General features: G+C 44.9%; 2 protein-coding genes and 1 pseudogene across 2 annotated transcripts; 1 reads left to right on the forward strand and 2 right to left on the reverse strand.

Annotated features, from left to right (window-relative positions):
* The first annotated feature begins 4,961 nt into the window (after positions 1-4,961).
* Positions 4,962-7,604, forward strand: LOC102720211 (annotated as a pseudogene).
* A 2,197-nt stretch (positions 7,605-9,801) lies between these two features.
* LOC102720493 (NDR1/HIN1-like protein 6) lies at positions 9,802-10,467 on the reverse strand. The gene has a single exon (XM_006648599.2). The coding sequence runs from the start codon at positions 10,465-10,467 to the stop codon at positions 9,802-9,804; it is 666 nt and encodes a 221-aa protein (XP_006648662.2).
* A 1,243-nt stretch (positions 10,468-11,710) lies between these two features.
* On the reverse strand, positions 11,711-15,931 carry LOC102710661 (gamma carbonic anhydrase-like 1, mitochondrial). Its single transcript, XM_006647211.3, has 2 exons — positions 15,475-15,931; positions 11,711-12,326 (listed from the first exon to the last, which is right to left on the reverse strand). The coding sequence occupies exons 1-2, from the start codon at positions 15,878-15,880 to the stop codon at positions 11,950-11,952; spliced, it is 783 nt and encodes a 260-aa protein (XP_006647274.2). The 5' UTR covers positions 15,881-15,931; the 3' UTR covers positions 11,711-11,949.
* Between the last annotated feature and the right edge of the window lie 327 nt (positions 15,932-16,258).

Here is a 16,258-nt window from a genome sequence, read left to right on the forward strand (position 1 = left end):
ATAAACATATTCTTAGCTACTGAGAAGGAAATGCTGAGAAAATATTAAAATCAAAATTAAATTTAAAGTAAAAACTTTAAATTTTAACCTGAAGATGAAAGATAGTGATATATATTTTAAACTGAGTATCCAACTCGGTCGGCGCTCAATCGGCTGCGTCTAGGGATGGCAATCGGGCACGACGGGTACGAGTAGTAACTACCCATATCCGTACCTATCGGGCGAATATATGCCACGGGTATACCCGTTATACGTTACGGGTATAAGAATCTGCCCATACCCGTTACTCGTGGCGCCGTAAAGTTTACCCGTCTTTATACGGGCATAAGATGCCCGTGGGTATACCCGCCCAAAACATATATCCAATACAACCACAATGATAGCCACAACACAATTACATACAATTCAATAATCCAACTGAAATTCAAAAAAATGACATAGTTCAATACACATGAGAGTATGGCTGAGTTCCATAGTATCCTGCAAATAATCATGGGAAAAAAATTCAAGTGAAAGAAGTAGAACCAAACAATGAAATACTCATGCCAAAAAATTAGCCAGCACACACACTAGCTCCGGCCAGCGTCGGTGGCAGCGTGGGGCGCAGGCGTTGGCGACGGCGGGGATGGCGACGGCGAGGACGGGACGGCGGCATCAGGCGACAGCGTCGGCGAGGACTGGACGGCGGGGACGGGACGGGGACGGCGGCGTTGGGGAGGATGGGGCGGCGGTCTCGGCTGGCGTCGGGCAGCGGCGGCAGATCCTTGGCGGCGGCGTTGGCGAGGACGGGGCGGCGGTCTCGGCCGGCGTAGAGCGGCGGTGGCAGATCCTCGGCGGCGGCGTTGGTGAGGACGAGGTGGTGGTCTCGGCCGGCGTTGGGCGGCGGCGGTAGATCCTCGGCGGCGGCGTTGGGCCCTTGGCAACGGCGTTGTTGTCAAGGGGATTGGGGGTTGGGGGCGAGGGATCGGCGTGGGGCGTGCAAGGCCGCGAGGGGATCGGCGTGGGGGGCAGGGGATCAGCCAGATCTGGAAGTGGGGATGGAAATCCTAAAATTATATATATATATATATATATATGAATAGATGGATCCACCTATTAGTTTTATTAGTTTTATGTAAATGGGTGAAGCGGGTATGAATAGTGCCTACCTATACTCGTACCTGTGGTATTATTTTTGATCTAATAAAATATCCGTAGATATTAAATATGGAACATACCTGATTTGTATTCCTAGCTGCGTCGTCTACGTCGCTGCTGCCTGGTGCCTGCCGTAGAACACCACGACGGCTGCGAGGAAGATAGGATCAGCGTCACCTGGGCCGGGACCACCGCGCCAAGCACTAGCAGTTGAGGACCCTCCCTACTCATCTTCAGCTTCACACTGTACTGTGTCATGCACGTGACCGTTGCGAGTTGAGAGTGAGACCACGCGCGCCGAATTTTTTTATTAACTTTATTTCTAAAATATTCGTAAAAATGTGTTTCATTTAGAAAAATACAAAACTAACCTCCTTGTCCCCAATGGGTTTTATAAAACATCCTTTTGGTCGAACGCGGTAGATAATGTGGCAGATGACGAACAGTGCGCGGGAGCGGGTTGTTAGGAGCAGTCGAGCAGAGCAGAATTTTGCGAGCAGTCCCCTTGCCGCTCTCTGGTAGGATGTTTTATCGGTAGTCGGTTGGCCACTTGCAAAACTATCCTGCTGTTTTTTTATGTGGCCACATTGTTGTTGATAAAACACCCTACATAGAACTTTAAGAGATCCGCATGCATCTGAGCCTTCCTCCCCCAACGGCCGTCTCTCGAGTCCCACTCGCCGTATGCCATGTCACCTATCACGCCGTCTCAGAGAGCGTTTTATATACTGCACCTACTAGTTGGACGCGAACAGGTAAGTTTTACAATTTTTTTAAAATAGAAATATATTTTTTGTAAATATTTAATATTTTTAAAAATAAAAATTAATAATAACAGCATTCACGTGTGGCGCACAGTCGAGCTTCCTGTGGGCTAGGCCTTGCCTCTCTTTGTTGCCCATTAAGTTGGGCTAAGAACATCTCCAAGCTCTCTAAATTAGATTCTCTACACACCCGTATAGCTAACTCTCCATTTGATTTGGCTAATCAAACTAGATGGTCACTCCAACGAACTCTCTATTAATCCTCTCTAAAATAACAACGGAGCCACATGTCAGCCTATACCCCTCTTCTTCCCTCCTCTCTCTCCCCTTCTTCCTTTTCTTTCTTTCTTTTCCCCTTTCTTTCCTTACCGTCGGCAGGCAGCGAAGCAGCACGACGAGGCGGTAGGCGGCGGGGCGGCATCCATGCTCCATCTCCTCGTTGGATCTAGAGGCCGCCACCGACCTTGCCAACCTCGCCCTGCTCTGCTCGACGAGGCGACGGCGGTGAATGGTTTCGGGGGACGGTGGCAAAGCTTGGGGCTAAGATGGCGAGGGGCTGGCGGATCGCAACGATGACCTCGATGACAACCTCAATGACGACCCGGCAACGATGGCTGCGTAAAGGAATGGGGCCCACCGTTTGACGAGGAGTTTTGGCCGGCCAAAGGCTGGCCAAATCTAGCAATCGAGCGAGCGAGCGAGTTTAGCCAGTCGGATGGATTGTTCATCTGGTTGACTAGTTTGTTAGAGCTCTTTTTTTTATCTTAATTAGTTAAAATTTAGCTTGGAGAGACTAATAGAAAGGCTATTAAAGATGCTCTAAGCACAAAAAGTGGCATATACAAAAAATTTCAAATCCACGGAGTACATGGATAGGGGTGAAACGGCTCGTGAAGGATGCATGAACACATGACACAGCCGCAAAATTAAACCAAGTAAATAGACTGTTTGTGCAGTGCAGCTTCGACTTTGGACGAGATAACCTTTCCTAATTAAGCACAGTCCCGTGAAGGACCAAATTATCATCGTGTTTTCCGGAGATCTAAACAAGTGTCAGTTATCAGTGAACTAACAGACGCTGGTACTATCGCTAATAAATGCTTGACTACTGTTCATGCTATGTACTACATCCGTTCCGAAATAAGTTTTTTGATATAATGTTTTGACTCTTCGTCTTATTTGAAATTTTTTTGTGATTAATATTTTTATTCTTACAAGATGATACACATAAATAATACTTTATGCATGACTAATTTTTTTTAGTTTTTATACAAATTTTTTCAAATAAGACGAATGGTCAAATGTTGGATATGAAAAAATGAAAAATAAAATTATTATGGGACGGAGACCGTAATCATTGAAATGATTAAATGGTCTGCTCCTTTAATTTAGTTCTTATAGTCCTTCATCATGAAATCTGGAGCATGCGTAATTGACAGTGATCAATAAAATCGATTCATTGATCAATAACAAGCGGAAGCAGAATTTTCATCGTGAGTTTAAAACTATGCCATATATTTAAAAGCATTTTCTAAGTATCACTGGCCTTTAAGCACATAGCCCCCTTTGTCAATAATATTTATCATTTAGGATAGGATTTTATCAAACTTCTAAAAATTTCCATAGCCAATTATCTTTAAATACTTAGTTTAAATGCAAAACAAATGATATACACAGATTTTTTCTGAAAGGTGCTATCATATTATTACAAACTTATTTGGTTTTCTAAATTTATTCTAACAAAAAAATTGGTGGTCAGAATCCTATAAGTTAAAATAAATATTGTTCAAAAGCGATAAATATTTTTGACGAGTACTGGACTACTACCGGTAGGACAGACTATTAATGCAGCTCTCTTTTGGAGTTGACGATAAAATTAGAATTGACCTGTACTATGGTAAATAAGCTAAATACAGAAGATAGCTGCACAAAAACAAAGGTATAGCGCTAAAACGAATGATAACGCATCGGAATATTGTCATGGAGCACAGCTTAAGCAGGACCGCTTCACCGCCGTGTGTGGTCTAGGTCATCACACTCCGAGAGTTGTCGTCCGGTCTAATACTAAGGGTCATCACAGGTAACGACTGGCCCCTGTTATTTCGCTTAATTAATGGGCAAAAAAAAGGCAAAACGGCTTATTATTATCTACTACTATTATAAAAATAAGTTGTGCTTCCGTCGTCCGTTGCAACGGACCGAATCACGTGATCATTAAATTAATAAAACTTTCGTTCAACCATAAGATTAAACCTGTGGTCGTGGGTTCAATCCCCCTTAAACCATCTCATGTATGATTAACATAGTAATTTAAAATTTTGTGTTATAGGATAAACTATAATGAAAATACCATAAAATCATTTCCCAAACATAAGTTTAAAACTTCAAATTTTTATAGTGAAAATGCCACATGATCATTTCAAATAAATAAGTTTAAAAATTTAAATGTCACATGATCATTTCAAAAGAATAAGTTCAAATCTATTTGGTAGCCATATTTTTTGTTACGAATCCCACACAGAATGTCCTTTTCTCAAGGAAAAATAGGGTCCCACTGATATTGTCCTTTTCTTATTCTCAAGAAAAGATTGGTAACAAGAAAAAGTCAGTAGTAAAAAACTGCATGTACAGCAACAGTGCAATGTGCAAATGAAACAGCATGCTCAAACTGCGGGCTCTTGTGACGCATGACCAAGAAGCTTTGTCGACAAAGCTAGCGCGTCCGTTTTTTACTCTCTCCAATCCTTAAATTAACGGTATCACTTTTTTATACGTAAAATTTAATACTTTCTAGTGTCTAAAGTATCAAGAGATATTAAATTTTATATAGAAAATAATAATACCTCTTAATACCTTCTTAAAAATAGTAAAATTACTCGATTAATAAACCACACGTACAATATCTAGCTAGATGTGTCCTTTTATTTTTTTGAAAAGCAAACACCCCTAGATTTGTCACATGCCACTCTACTATATATAGCTGCTGGATACTAGTATTAAGCAAGCAGATGAGTATTAAGCAAGCAGAGAGTTTGCAGTTAGCAAGCTAGCATGCCAGGAATGGCTACCAGTAGTGCCCTGAGAATGCAGGCGCTTGCGTTAGCCGTCTTGCTCGTCTGCCTGCAGGCGTCGGCGACACCAGCGGCGGCTCAACAGCCGACGGGATGCCCTGACAAGTGTGGCGAGATCAGCATCCGCTACCCCTTCGGCATCGGCGCTGGCTGCGCGCGCGACGAAGGCTTCCAGCTCGTCTGCCGCCACGACAACAAGCCGCGACCGCGCCTCCTCATGTCTCAGTTCAAGCCGCCACAGCAGCTCGTCAGCCTGTCCATGGACGACGGCGAGGCCCGGGTCCTCCTCAAACCGCAGGGCAAGTGCTACTACGAAGGTTCGGGAAAAGGAGGAGGAGGAGGTGGTGGTGGTGGTGGGAGCTCCCCAGATATTCCCACCGTGTCCTTTACGTCCATCAACGGCAGCGGTACCTACCGCTACTCGGTGACCAAGAACCGCCTCGTCGCGCTCGGCTGCCCCAACCTCGGCTACATCGTCGACGGCTCCGGCAACTACGTCAGCGGCTGCATGTCCGCGTGCCGCCGGCCTTCGTCGTCGGCGGAGAGCGGTGCCAATTTGCCGCGGTTGCCGGGGCGGTGCACCGGCGAGCGGTGTTGCCAGAGCGTCATACCCCCAACTCTCAACTCGTACGCGCCGCGCATGTTCAATTTCGAGAACGGGACGGCGGGCGCCGGCTCCGTGGCAGCACCATGCCTTGCAGGTACGTGTTCTTGGTAGAGAGCAGCTGGATCGAGACCGTGTACGACGACAGGAAGGACTTCAACCGGAGCGACGGCGAATTCGAGGCGTGCCCGTCGTGCTCGACTGGGCCATCCGGAACGTCTACAACTGCAGCACCGCCATGCGCAACAAGACGGACTACGCGTGCCGGAGCACGCACAGCGAGTGCTTCAACACCAGCGACGGTCAGGGGTACAGGTGCAACTGCTCCGAGGGCTACGAGGGCAACCCCTATCTTGACGACGGATGCACAGGTAGTTAGAGAACTATTTTACTTGGCTGTCAATTAATTTCCATTGATTTGTCTGATAATCAAATGATGAATGAAACTGCATTGCGAATGGAAGATATCAATGAGTGCCTACGCCCAAAAGAATACGGATGCCACGGAGACTGCACAAATATGTTAGGAAGCTACACTTGCGTATGTCCTCCGGGGACTAGTGGAAATCCGAAAGAGAATAACGGTTGCCGCCCAAAGGACAAGTTCACTTCAGCTCTGAAAGTAGTTACAGGTACGGTAATAATATAATGAACTCGTCGTATTGCAAAATCACGTTCCATTTCTGAAACTGCATATCTAATAGAGTAATAGTTGCCTAATGGGTATGCAACGGCGCCGTTTTTAGGGGTTAGCGTCAGTATCTTCTTGTCAGTGTTCATGTGCTTCTGGCTCTACCTTGGGGTGAAGAAGAGGAAGCTCATCAAAACGAAGCAGAAGTTCTTCGAGCTAAACGGTGGAGTGATCTTGCAGCAGCAGCAGATGCACTCTAGCGGAGGTGCTCCTGGGTTCAGGATATTCTCCATGGAAGAGCTCAAAAAGGCAACCAACAACTTCGCCACTGACCGTGTTCTAGGCCGCGGTGGTCATGGTGTTGTCTACAAGGGCGTCCTTGAAGACAAGATGCTAGTGGCCATCAAGAAATCGAAGATGATGGACGAGGCCGAGAACAAGGAGTTTGTAAGAGAAATATTCATCCTCTCCCAAATCAACCATAGGAATGTTGTGAAGCTCCTCGGTTGCTGCCTTGAAGTTGAAGTGCCCATGCTAGTCTACGAATTTGTCTCAAATGGCACCCTTTACCACTTCATCCATAGCAAGAACCCTAAAGCTGACGTACCACTTGACATCCGTCTTCGGATAGCTGCAGAATCTGCTGAGGCTTTCTCCTACATGCACTCATCGGCTTCACCACCAATCCTCCTGAGGCTTTCTCCTACATGCATTCATCGGCTTCACCACCAATCCTCCATGGAGATGTCAAGACAGCAAATATCCTTCTTGATGAGAAGTTCAACGTCAAAGTTTTAGATTTTGGGGCTTCAAAGCTAGCACCAACCGATGAGGCTGAAATTGCAACGTTAGTTCAGGGAACTTGTGGGTACCTGGACCCTGAATACCTGATGACATGCCAGCTGACTGACAAGAGTGATGTGTATAGTTTTGGTGTCGTTGTGGTGGAGCTTCTAACAAGGAAGAAAGCATTGTACCTGGACGGGTCAGAGCAAGACAGGAGCCTTGCGTCATGCTTCACCACCGCAGTGAAGGCTGGTCATCATCAAGAGCTTTTGGACAGCCAGGTAAGGAACGAGATGGATGATGACATGCTCACAGAGATTGCAGATCTCCTGATGCGATGCCTAAGCATGACCGAAGAAGAACGATCAACCATGAAAGAAGTAGCTGAGAGGCTGGAGATGCTGAGGAGATACCAGCAGCACCCTTGGACTAATTCTGAAGGCAATGCTGAGGAGAATGAAAGGTTGCTCGGCATGGAACAGCAGAATGCAAATTACCAATTCAGTAAGCATGATGTTCTTGATCTGGAAGAAGGAAGTACGTATACATTTAGCTTGTAGATCGTGTTGTTTGAGCTAACCTTTTGTAAACCAATCAATAAATTCATAAAATTCTTTTAGTATAACATGGAAAGACAACTATGGAGTGCAATGAAAATACTGCCATGGAATTTGTGTGGCTGTAGGAAAAAAATAAGGCAAGAATCTGCTTGGATGCTATAGAACAATGGTATGCACCTATGAGTACTAAAAAGGTTCATGTACGTTCTTCTGTTAAAAGAAAAGCTGAAAACAACATGATGTATAGACAATTCATGATCATTAAATAGAAACATTTAAATAAGAACATACTGCCATTTTGGATTTACCGACAATTAGAACGATTAACAAATATCTTAACTAGAGTTTCAAGTTACACATAGGAATATGAACTTTTTACCATCTTTGAGAAGCACCTCAATAAGAATTTATTGAGGTGCGACGGGGCGACGGCATCGGCGCGGGGCGACATGGGACAGATCAAAGGCGGCGAACCGGTGGGCGGCAGCCGACGAGGAGGCACGACGGCAGCGCAACAGGGAGGGCGTTGACCAGCCAGCTCGAGGAAAGATGACGATGGCGCGGCGGACCCGAGCGCACACCGGCAACAACGGCACCGCATCGGCGACGGCAAGGCAGCGCGCCTGTGGCGACCGACGGCACATGCACGCGGCCGCGGCACACGGGCCAGTGGCAGCGGCCGAAGGGAAAAAGAGAGAGGGAGAAAAGAGGGGGAATGCTCACCGGCGGTGCGGGGGATGGCGGCGAGTCGGTGTGGACGGGGAACGGGTGGTGACGGCCGGCGACAAGCAAGAACGGCGGCGGCAACGAAGATCGATCGACGGTGGCGGAGAGGTTGGGCGCGGCGACGGTGGAAAACGAGTGCGGCGGCGTGCAGGGTTGGCGGTTTTATAGGGAGAGAGGTGGCCGGGAAGGGCGGGGACGGCGGTTGGAGGCCGGTTCGGCCACGGGCAGAGGCGGTGGCAATTGTGGCGGCAGCAGTAGTCCGGCTCAGCCGGGAGGGGATGAAGGAGGGAGGGGAGGCGGACTTCGGTGCGGGCGCAAGGGAGGCGCTGGGCCGAGGTGGCCCGACCAGGGAGAGGAGGTGCGCGCGCGTGGAGGAGGAGGGAGTTGGGTCGGTGTGGCTGCGGCGGCCCGGGAGGAAAGAAGGGAGAGGAAGGAGGAAAAGAATGAGAACGAAGGAGATTTAGGCTATGGCCCAAATCCGAAAGAAAGAAAAAGGAGGAAAAAAGATTTAAAAAAAAGAAAAAAAAAAGAAAAGCCTCACTTTTTGCCGGATTTTAAATTAATTTTTGGGGCTAACTTTTATACTCTGTAATTTGAGTTTAAATCCCGTTAACGATTTACGGACTTCGATGTAATTAGATTAGTTCGTTTAGAGAGGTTTTCCTGAGTTAATTAAGCCAATTGTTACTTAACCATTTTTTCACGATTTAGGCTTAGGACATAAACTCCGGTTGTGGCATACACCTCTTAAGCCTATAAACAGTACTATAACTTTTAAAATCAACTTTTCATCTTTTTAATATTTCGATTCATTTGTGCATATTATAAACTTTCTTTCATCCATAACCTATAAAGAATTAGGCTATGAGATGGTGAGGACATAATTACCCCATTTACATGCTATAAATCACCATGAATGTTTATTTTTCATAAAATAGTTACTCTATTGGGTAAAATATTTAATGTTGAATATAAAATTTGGTCAAACTTTCAAGACTTTAACATAAATTCTCAAAAACACATGTTCATATTATGGTAGATTTTCAGGGTAAAATGTATGTATACATTACTTATTTTAAACTAAGTATTTGATTAGTTATTGATGGTCAAAAGTTTGAAGGTTTGACAAAATCTTATCATATCATAAGCTTCATATATTTAGGGACATAGGGGTATATGTTTCTGGAATTACATTCTATTTGAATACAAATAGGTTAAACCTATCAGTTTACCCCTAAGGAGTTTCGAAATCTAGTCCGATTTTAATTTGGACGGTTCTTGATCTGTTTAATTTCATTAAGAAAAAAAACTGCTAGGGAGCGGATTTCGGTTCACATTCACATTTGTAAACACTAAAATAAACCCGTATAATGGACTTGCCTCGACAAAATTCTGAAGAAACTTGTCTATAGCGCATGAATTGTGAAATAAAAAATAATTACATTTATAAAACGTTATATTATCGACTAATTGTCTATGTATGCGATACTATCCATGCCGCGTACGTGCACAAGTTAGTCGATCACCAGAGCTTAATCTTGCAGCTCATCTTCTTGACCCTAATCTCGCCCTCGGTGCTGAGCCTGTCCAGCACCAGGTCGCACCTGATTCTCGGCGTCATCTTCGCCGCCGTCACCCGCCCAACCTTCACCCGCACCGGCACCACGCCGCGGAACACGAGCGGCAGCTCGCCGTCGTCCTCGTTCACGTGCCGCATCGCCTCCACCACCCCCGTGCCCGCCAGCTGCGCCTCGCTCATCGCCACGCGCACCACGGCGGCGTCGCCGTGGCCCTGGTAGAACGCCGGCAGCGAGCCCTCCGACAGCCGGTAGCTGCCGTAGTACACCGCGAGGCTGGACCCGGCCTCGTACGAGATGCCGATGGCGCGGTTCGGGTTCTCGAACCGCACGTCCGCGTCGAACCTGGCGCGCGCCGTCATCTCGTAGTCCATGTCGAAGGCCGACACGTTGAGCACCTCCACCGCGTACAGCGGCAGCTTCGGGTCCAGCGCCAGGTACAGCGCCCCGGCGACGGCGGCGACGGCGACCACCAGGACGAGCGCCGCGCAGGCGACCCGGCAGCAGCAGCTGCGCCTCTTCTGCTTCGTTTTGCCTGGGCGATCCGGCGGCGCCGGCGTGTGTCCGGCGACTCCGGCCTCGAGGTCGCCCTCGTCGCCGTGGAGCGTCATGGCTTGCCTTGCTAATAGCTCGGCGCGATACGTACGTGCGCGTGCATGCAAGTCTCGACGTCGATCGATGGGTCAATGTACGTACGTATGGCCGTATGGGAAGCACGAAGCTGAATTTAGGGAACAGGTTTAAGTGTATATGTAGACACGTATATACGTACGACTAAATTTTGGTCTCTCGGAATTAGAGATGATCGAGACGACATAATGCAACCACGAGATCAACAGACAGGATTGGATTACTGTTTCGCCTCCGCCCTTGCAAACCGACATGTATTACTGTTGCACGAGGCTGGCTTTTCCTCGATCGAGTAAATCCGATACGAGATGTGATTCGGCTGATTGCACCCTGGTTTTTTCATTAGGGATTAATGTTGATTACTTTTATTTGATACTTCATCCATTCATTTTATAATATAAGACTTTCTAGCCATGCCTAAATTTATATAGATGCTACTAAAAAATTATATACCTTTATTAACTGATGAATTTAGAAAAATGTTAGAAAGTTTTACGATATGAGACGGATGTAGCGTAAATTCAGCATTACGATGCACAACCACCGCTGTTGTTCTAATTTGTTATAATAGATTATGCTGGAATAAATGGGCTAGGGCCACGTTCGGCGTATAGTTTAGTTATTCGGCATGGAAAACGTAGTAATTTGTTATTACATATTAATTAATTATTAATTATAAAGAATTATAAAATAGATTAATATGATTTTTAAAGTAACTTTTCTATAGAAAATTTTCGCAAAAAATATACGTTTAGCAATTCGAGAAGTGTGCGCACAGGAAACGAAGAAATCGGTGGTTACCGAGGGGGTGCCAAACATGGCCCAGGCCCGAATTATTACAAATTTCAGTGGCTCAATTTTAATGTTGTAAAAGTTAACATGTATGAATCTCAACATAAACCGAGTGCTATATGAGAGTACTGGACTGGTGAGTACATAAACCGAGTGCTTTGAAAGAGTACCGAGCTGGTTCAGTGGATGGAGTATCACACACACGAGTCGAGCAGAGGTAGGCAGATAGCCGAATGCAACCATACTCCCAACGGGGCCAGGGCTAGAGTTGAGGGTGTGAATGTGAACAAATGTGAGAACGTGAGGAGCCCCAAAGCTATATTTTTTTCATGCTGCAAGTAAACTTCAATGTACGCAACCCTGACATCCAGTGTCACATTACCGTAACCTTAACATCTCGATTTACATGTTTTATGAATGGCGCAGCGTATGTTTTCCAGTCTGAAAATACACACAATGCTGAGAAAGTAAAATCAGGCAGTTAAAACAATGTCTCGTGCAAACACGGTTCTTAACGCCCTCCCCAAGTTGACAACAACAATGAACGGAAAATTCAAGAGTAAGATCAACCCAAGTTACAAGGTACATTCAATACAAAACATCTGGTACTTTGGGCTCTTTATTTCCTCGTTCATTTAGCTGAGAACGGACCAAAAACATGCTCAATAATCTTATAGAGAAATTGAAAACGACTTCTTCAACTTCTCTACCTCCAAATAAGCAGTGGAGTACGGGAGGAATTCTGAAAAATGGCTTTGCATCAAATCGTTGATAGCCACTGAGAGCTTTGGGATCTCCATGATCTCTTCATTGGTTAACTTCCGAACGAACCTCGCTGGATTGCCAGCCCAGAGCTCACCGGTCGGAACCCTCCTGCCAGGGGGTAGGACAGAACCAGCTTCAAGGATAGAGTTGGTTTCAACCAATGAACCTTCCATGAGGATGGAATGCTGACCGATGATGCACTCAGGTTCAATAGTACATGAGCGCAAAAGACAGTATGCACCCACTGTCACATACCGGTCAACAAGGGTATCGGCAGGAAGTCCTGTAGATAATGCCATATTAGGGATGAGACGAACCAAAACCTTGCCGTATGGAAGTACTTAACATAAATATTACTCCCTCCGTTTCATAATGTAAGATGTTTGACTTTATTACTTGCAATGTTTCATCATTTGTCTTATTAAAAAAATTATAGAAATATCATTTATTTTGCTTGTGACTTGCTTTATTATCAAAATAACTTTAAGCACGACTTGTTATTTTTTATATTTGTACTAAATTTTTGAATAAGACGAATGGTCAAACGTTGCAACTAAAAAAGTCAAAATCTTATATTATAGTACGTCACATGCATAGGAGGACATATAAACAGGAGTCCCAATTGTCCCATGGATATTTGGAACAAGTTTGCTGGCAAATATTAAGCTTGACATATTGCCAGACCAAATTAGTGCAAAAGGAAAGAAGGGGTAATATGTTGAATAACGTAAAATGATATCCACTAGATTGGACATTTCATGGTCAAATCAATTGTGGCTAACTTCTAACATGAAATTTGATCTCTCACAACCGAATTAGTGCAATGCAGGAACATATTACAATTCACGCAACAGTGCTTAGAGTTGATCGCCATGCAGTTTGCTTTAAGTGGGCATCAAATGTAATTTATCACATCAGAGTCAACAAGCCAAGCTCTATAAACATAAATATTCTCATCCTATTACAGCAGGGGTGTCCAACTACGATTTAAAAGAAACAGTTCAAAACTGGACTTGAGATTACTGTTGCTGTCAGTTGGCCCACTGAGCACGGTGTAATATATACTAAACCGTTTTTGAATTGTTTCACTAGAGCTATAGATGAACAGCCAGTCAGCCATTTCCTACAGTGCTAACAAAAGGTGAATAAAAAAACAACACAACAGTCATGTGTTGTAATCCTGGAATAATAAGAAATGATGAGTAATGTTTGCATCATCAAATCAAGGGTTTACTATGCCAGTTTATAGTATTAGCCAATCATATTTCGACGAACATTAATGAACCATCCATTTACTAATGATATTGCTAACCACAGTCAAATATGCACATAAACTAACTGATAAACAAAATTCCTGGCAAAAAGAACAGATAATGACATCTCCATGTCACTGAACACTAGTTATGTCGGTATGGTTAATAGCGTTGGTGTAGAAATAACTGTTAGTTATGCAAAGCACCGTCAGTTCCATTAATTACACCTTCTTTCCTGATTTAGTCATGAACAAACATATGTTGCATCTCACATACAGAGATACAATCACAAAGAATTTTTCGGTTGCTTGTTCCCAGACAATAAGAGTCCAAAGCCACGGCCAATGGGATGAAAATCACATAATACCAACATGTTGCTATAAGCTATATAAGCCAGTCAGCTGGTGGCATTGCATCCTACTTTTGATCAGCTTGTATTGTACTTTGGCCTTCGGAATTCTAATTTATCCTTCACTTTGTTCCTTAAAAATGGAAAGACAACACAAAAATTGGTATGCATAGGAAAAAGGTGAGGTTGCCCATAAGTTATGTCATTGAAGCTCAACAGACTTATCTTATACTCCAAAACAGAACACTATCAACACTCCAGGTCAAGATTTTTCTGATAATCGGTGGGGATAAAAATCATTCCTTACATGTAGTAATGCAGCATGCAAAAAACAGTTCTTTCATCGAACTAAACAAAATATTTTAAGATGGCTTTTACCAAACAGTGTCATGCTTAGTTGCTTACAGACAAGATACATATAGGGTTATTGGTGGAAAAGGCCAAACAGCATATTTGCAAACAGAAAATAATTTACGAATAAAACTTTTATATGCATGTTCGTATCGATCTAAAAGCCAAAGCTGGAAAATAAACTTCGGTGACAAAATCTCAAAATCAACTTCAGATTTAAGGTTGAAAATTCAAATTTTGGGTTATAACCCCAACCCCAGCCCAAAAGATGGGGCTGTATGCAAAATCAGAGAACATCTCACCGTATAACAAGCTGAGATGCTAACCTACTGTTTTTACTAGTAAAAGTACGTGTAAAAAATTCTCAAGCATAATCATAACAAGTCAAATTCCAAAGAACTCAATGCTTTAATACTTTACAATCAGTTCTGTCACTTAACTAGTACAACTTCACAATCTAAGAAACATTATTGTGATTTATGAGAAGTATTTATGAGAAGTGTCAGCTAGAAACACCAAACATCATACACAATCAGAATTTAAAAAGGACCCATGAACTAACTGATGGTTAAATGGGTAAACTATTTGGTTTCAAAGTCCTATGCTCAATACGTCTGGAGCATCTGCGAATCCCCCCTACTTATTCACTAACTTTTACCAGTTAGCAACATCACTTCACTCAACCACCCAACAGCAACCAGGAGCACATGACACAGAATAAGCTTAGAAAGCACAGTTCACACCAGTTCTCCACCCTTAGCAACCTTGAACGTGGACTGTGCTTACAAATCAACCAAATATTGAACGCTTATGAGTTACAGCTACTGCATCAGGGTGGCTCCCCAGACGCCCCAACAGGGTTGCACTTACAGTTATGGTAACAAAACCAAACATGCAAATATGCTCATATTACACAGTTATAAATGTCCCAAAATAGGTACTGCTAACCCAGTGATTATTGACAAGGCCATGATACCAGTTCTATGGTCAATCCCTTATCCAAAAAATGTGGAGATCATTAAGGACCTCAGCTACAATGCTAGCATTCCAAAGAAATACACATATAAAGAGCTCAAAGAACAAAACAAACACAGAAGTACATCATGTTTCTCATCTCGTGAATGCCACGCAGATTGTAGAGGCATCTAAAATGTTCTAAATTTTGCAGCTAGCTACACTCATATGCACTTATAAATCAAATCACCTTCCATCATTCTTAACATTTACACCAGAAAAGCATCGGATAGGAAGGTTCAGGTCAACTCTCATGCCGCGCAAGACATCATGAAACGATTAAGCATGCCGGATTCCTCACCGGACCAATCCAAACGAAAACATCTAAAAGCATCGCAAGGCACACTAATCATTCCAGATTTCTAGGACATCTCACAAGCATTCATTCTTCCACAGTTGGTCAGATCTGGGCACTAGGCGGATTGCAGAAGAGGGGGACGAGGATGGAGGATGGGGAGGGTGACCTGTGGGGGCTGACCAGGCGGCGTGGAGGACGCATCGCTCCTGGACGTTGGCGCAGAAGCCGAGGGTGATCTTGTTGAGATCTCCCCGCAGCACGGCGCCGCTCCACACGGAGGCGCCGTCGTGGACGGTGACCTGCCCAGCCAGCACGGCCTCGGGGGCGACGTACGCGTCGACGGCCACCTTGGGCATCCACTGCCCCAGGGGCACCAGCTGGCGCTGCCCGCGGTAGTCCCACCGCACCCGATCCGCCCCCGGCGCGGTGGCCGCGGCCGCGGAAGGGGGCGGCGGCGGAGGCGTCGCCGCGGCCGGGGAAGGGGCCGATGCGGAGGAGGAGAGGAGGAGGCGGCGGAGGGAGGGGTGCGCCGCGGCCCGGCGGGAGAGGCGCGAGAGCGAGGCGGCGGCCATGGTGGCGGTGGTGGTCGGGGAGGTGTGCGTGGTGGGGCTACGGTGTGATGCTGCGATGGGTTAGTGTGGAGTATGTGAGAAGGAAGATGGCAGTTTGGGCTGGCTTATGGGCCTTTTGCAACACTACTACGGATTTTGATCGAGTGAGCGGAGTCCGCCTTGGGCCTTCTCTCGCATAAGGCTGATAACCTACTTTTTCACTTAAATTAAGCCCAATTTAAACGGCTTGTTACGGATTAAAAAATAACTTTATCTATAACTTTATATGTGTTTTTAGGGTTAATAAAAATTATATACGGGAAAAATACACTTTGAGAGCCAAAATCAACTCTGATTTAAATTTTATAATTCAAAGTTTGGCTTACATGTATATGTATA

The sequence above is a fragment of the Oryza brachyantha genome, chromosome 2 (genome assembly GCF_000231095.2).
Source record: "Oryza brachyantha chromosome 2, ObraRS2, whole genome shotgun sequence".
NCBI lineage: Eukaryota > Viridiplantae > Streptophyta > Magnoliopsida > Poales > Poaceae > Oryza > Oryza brachyantha.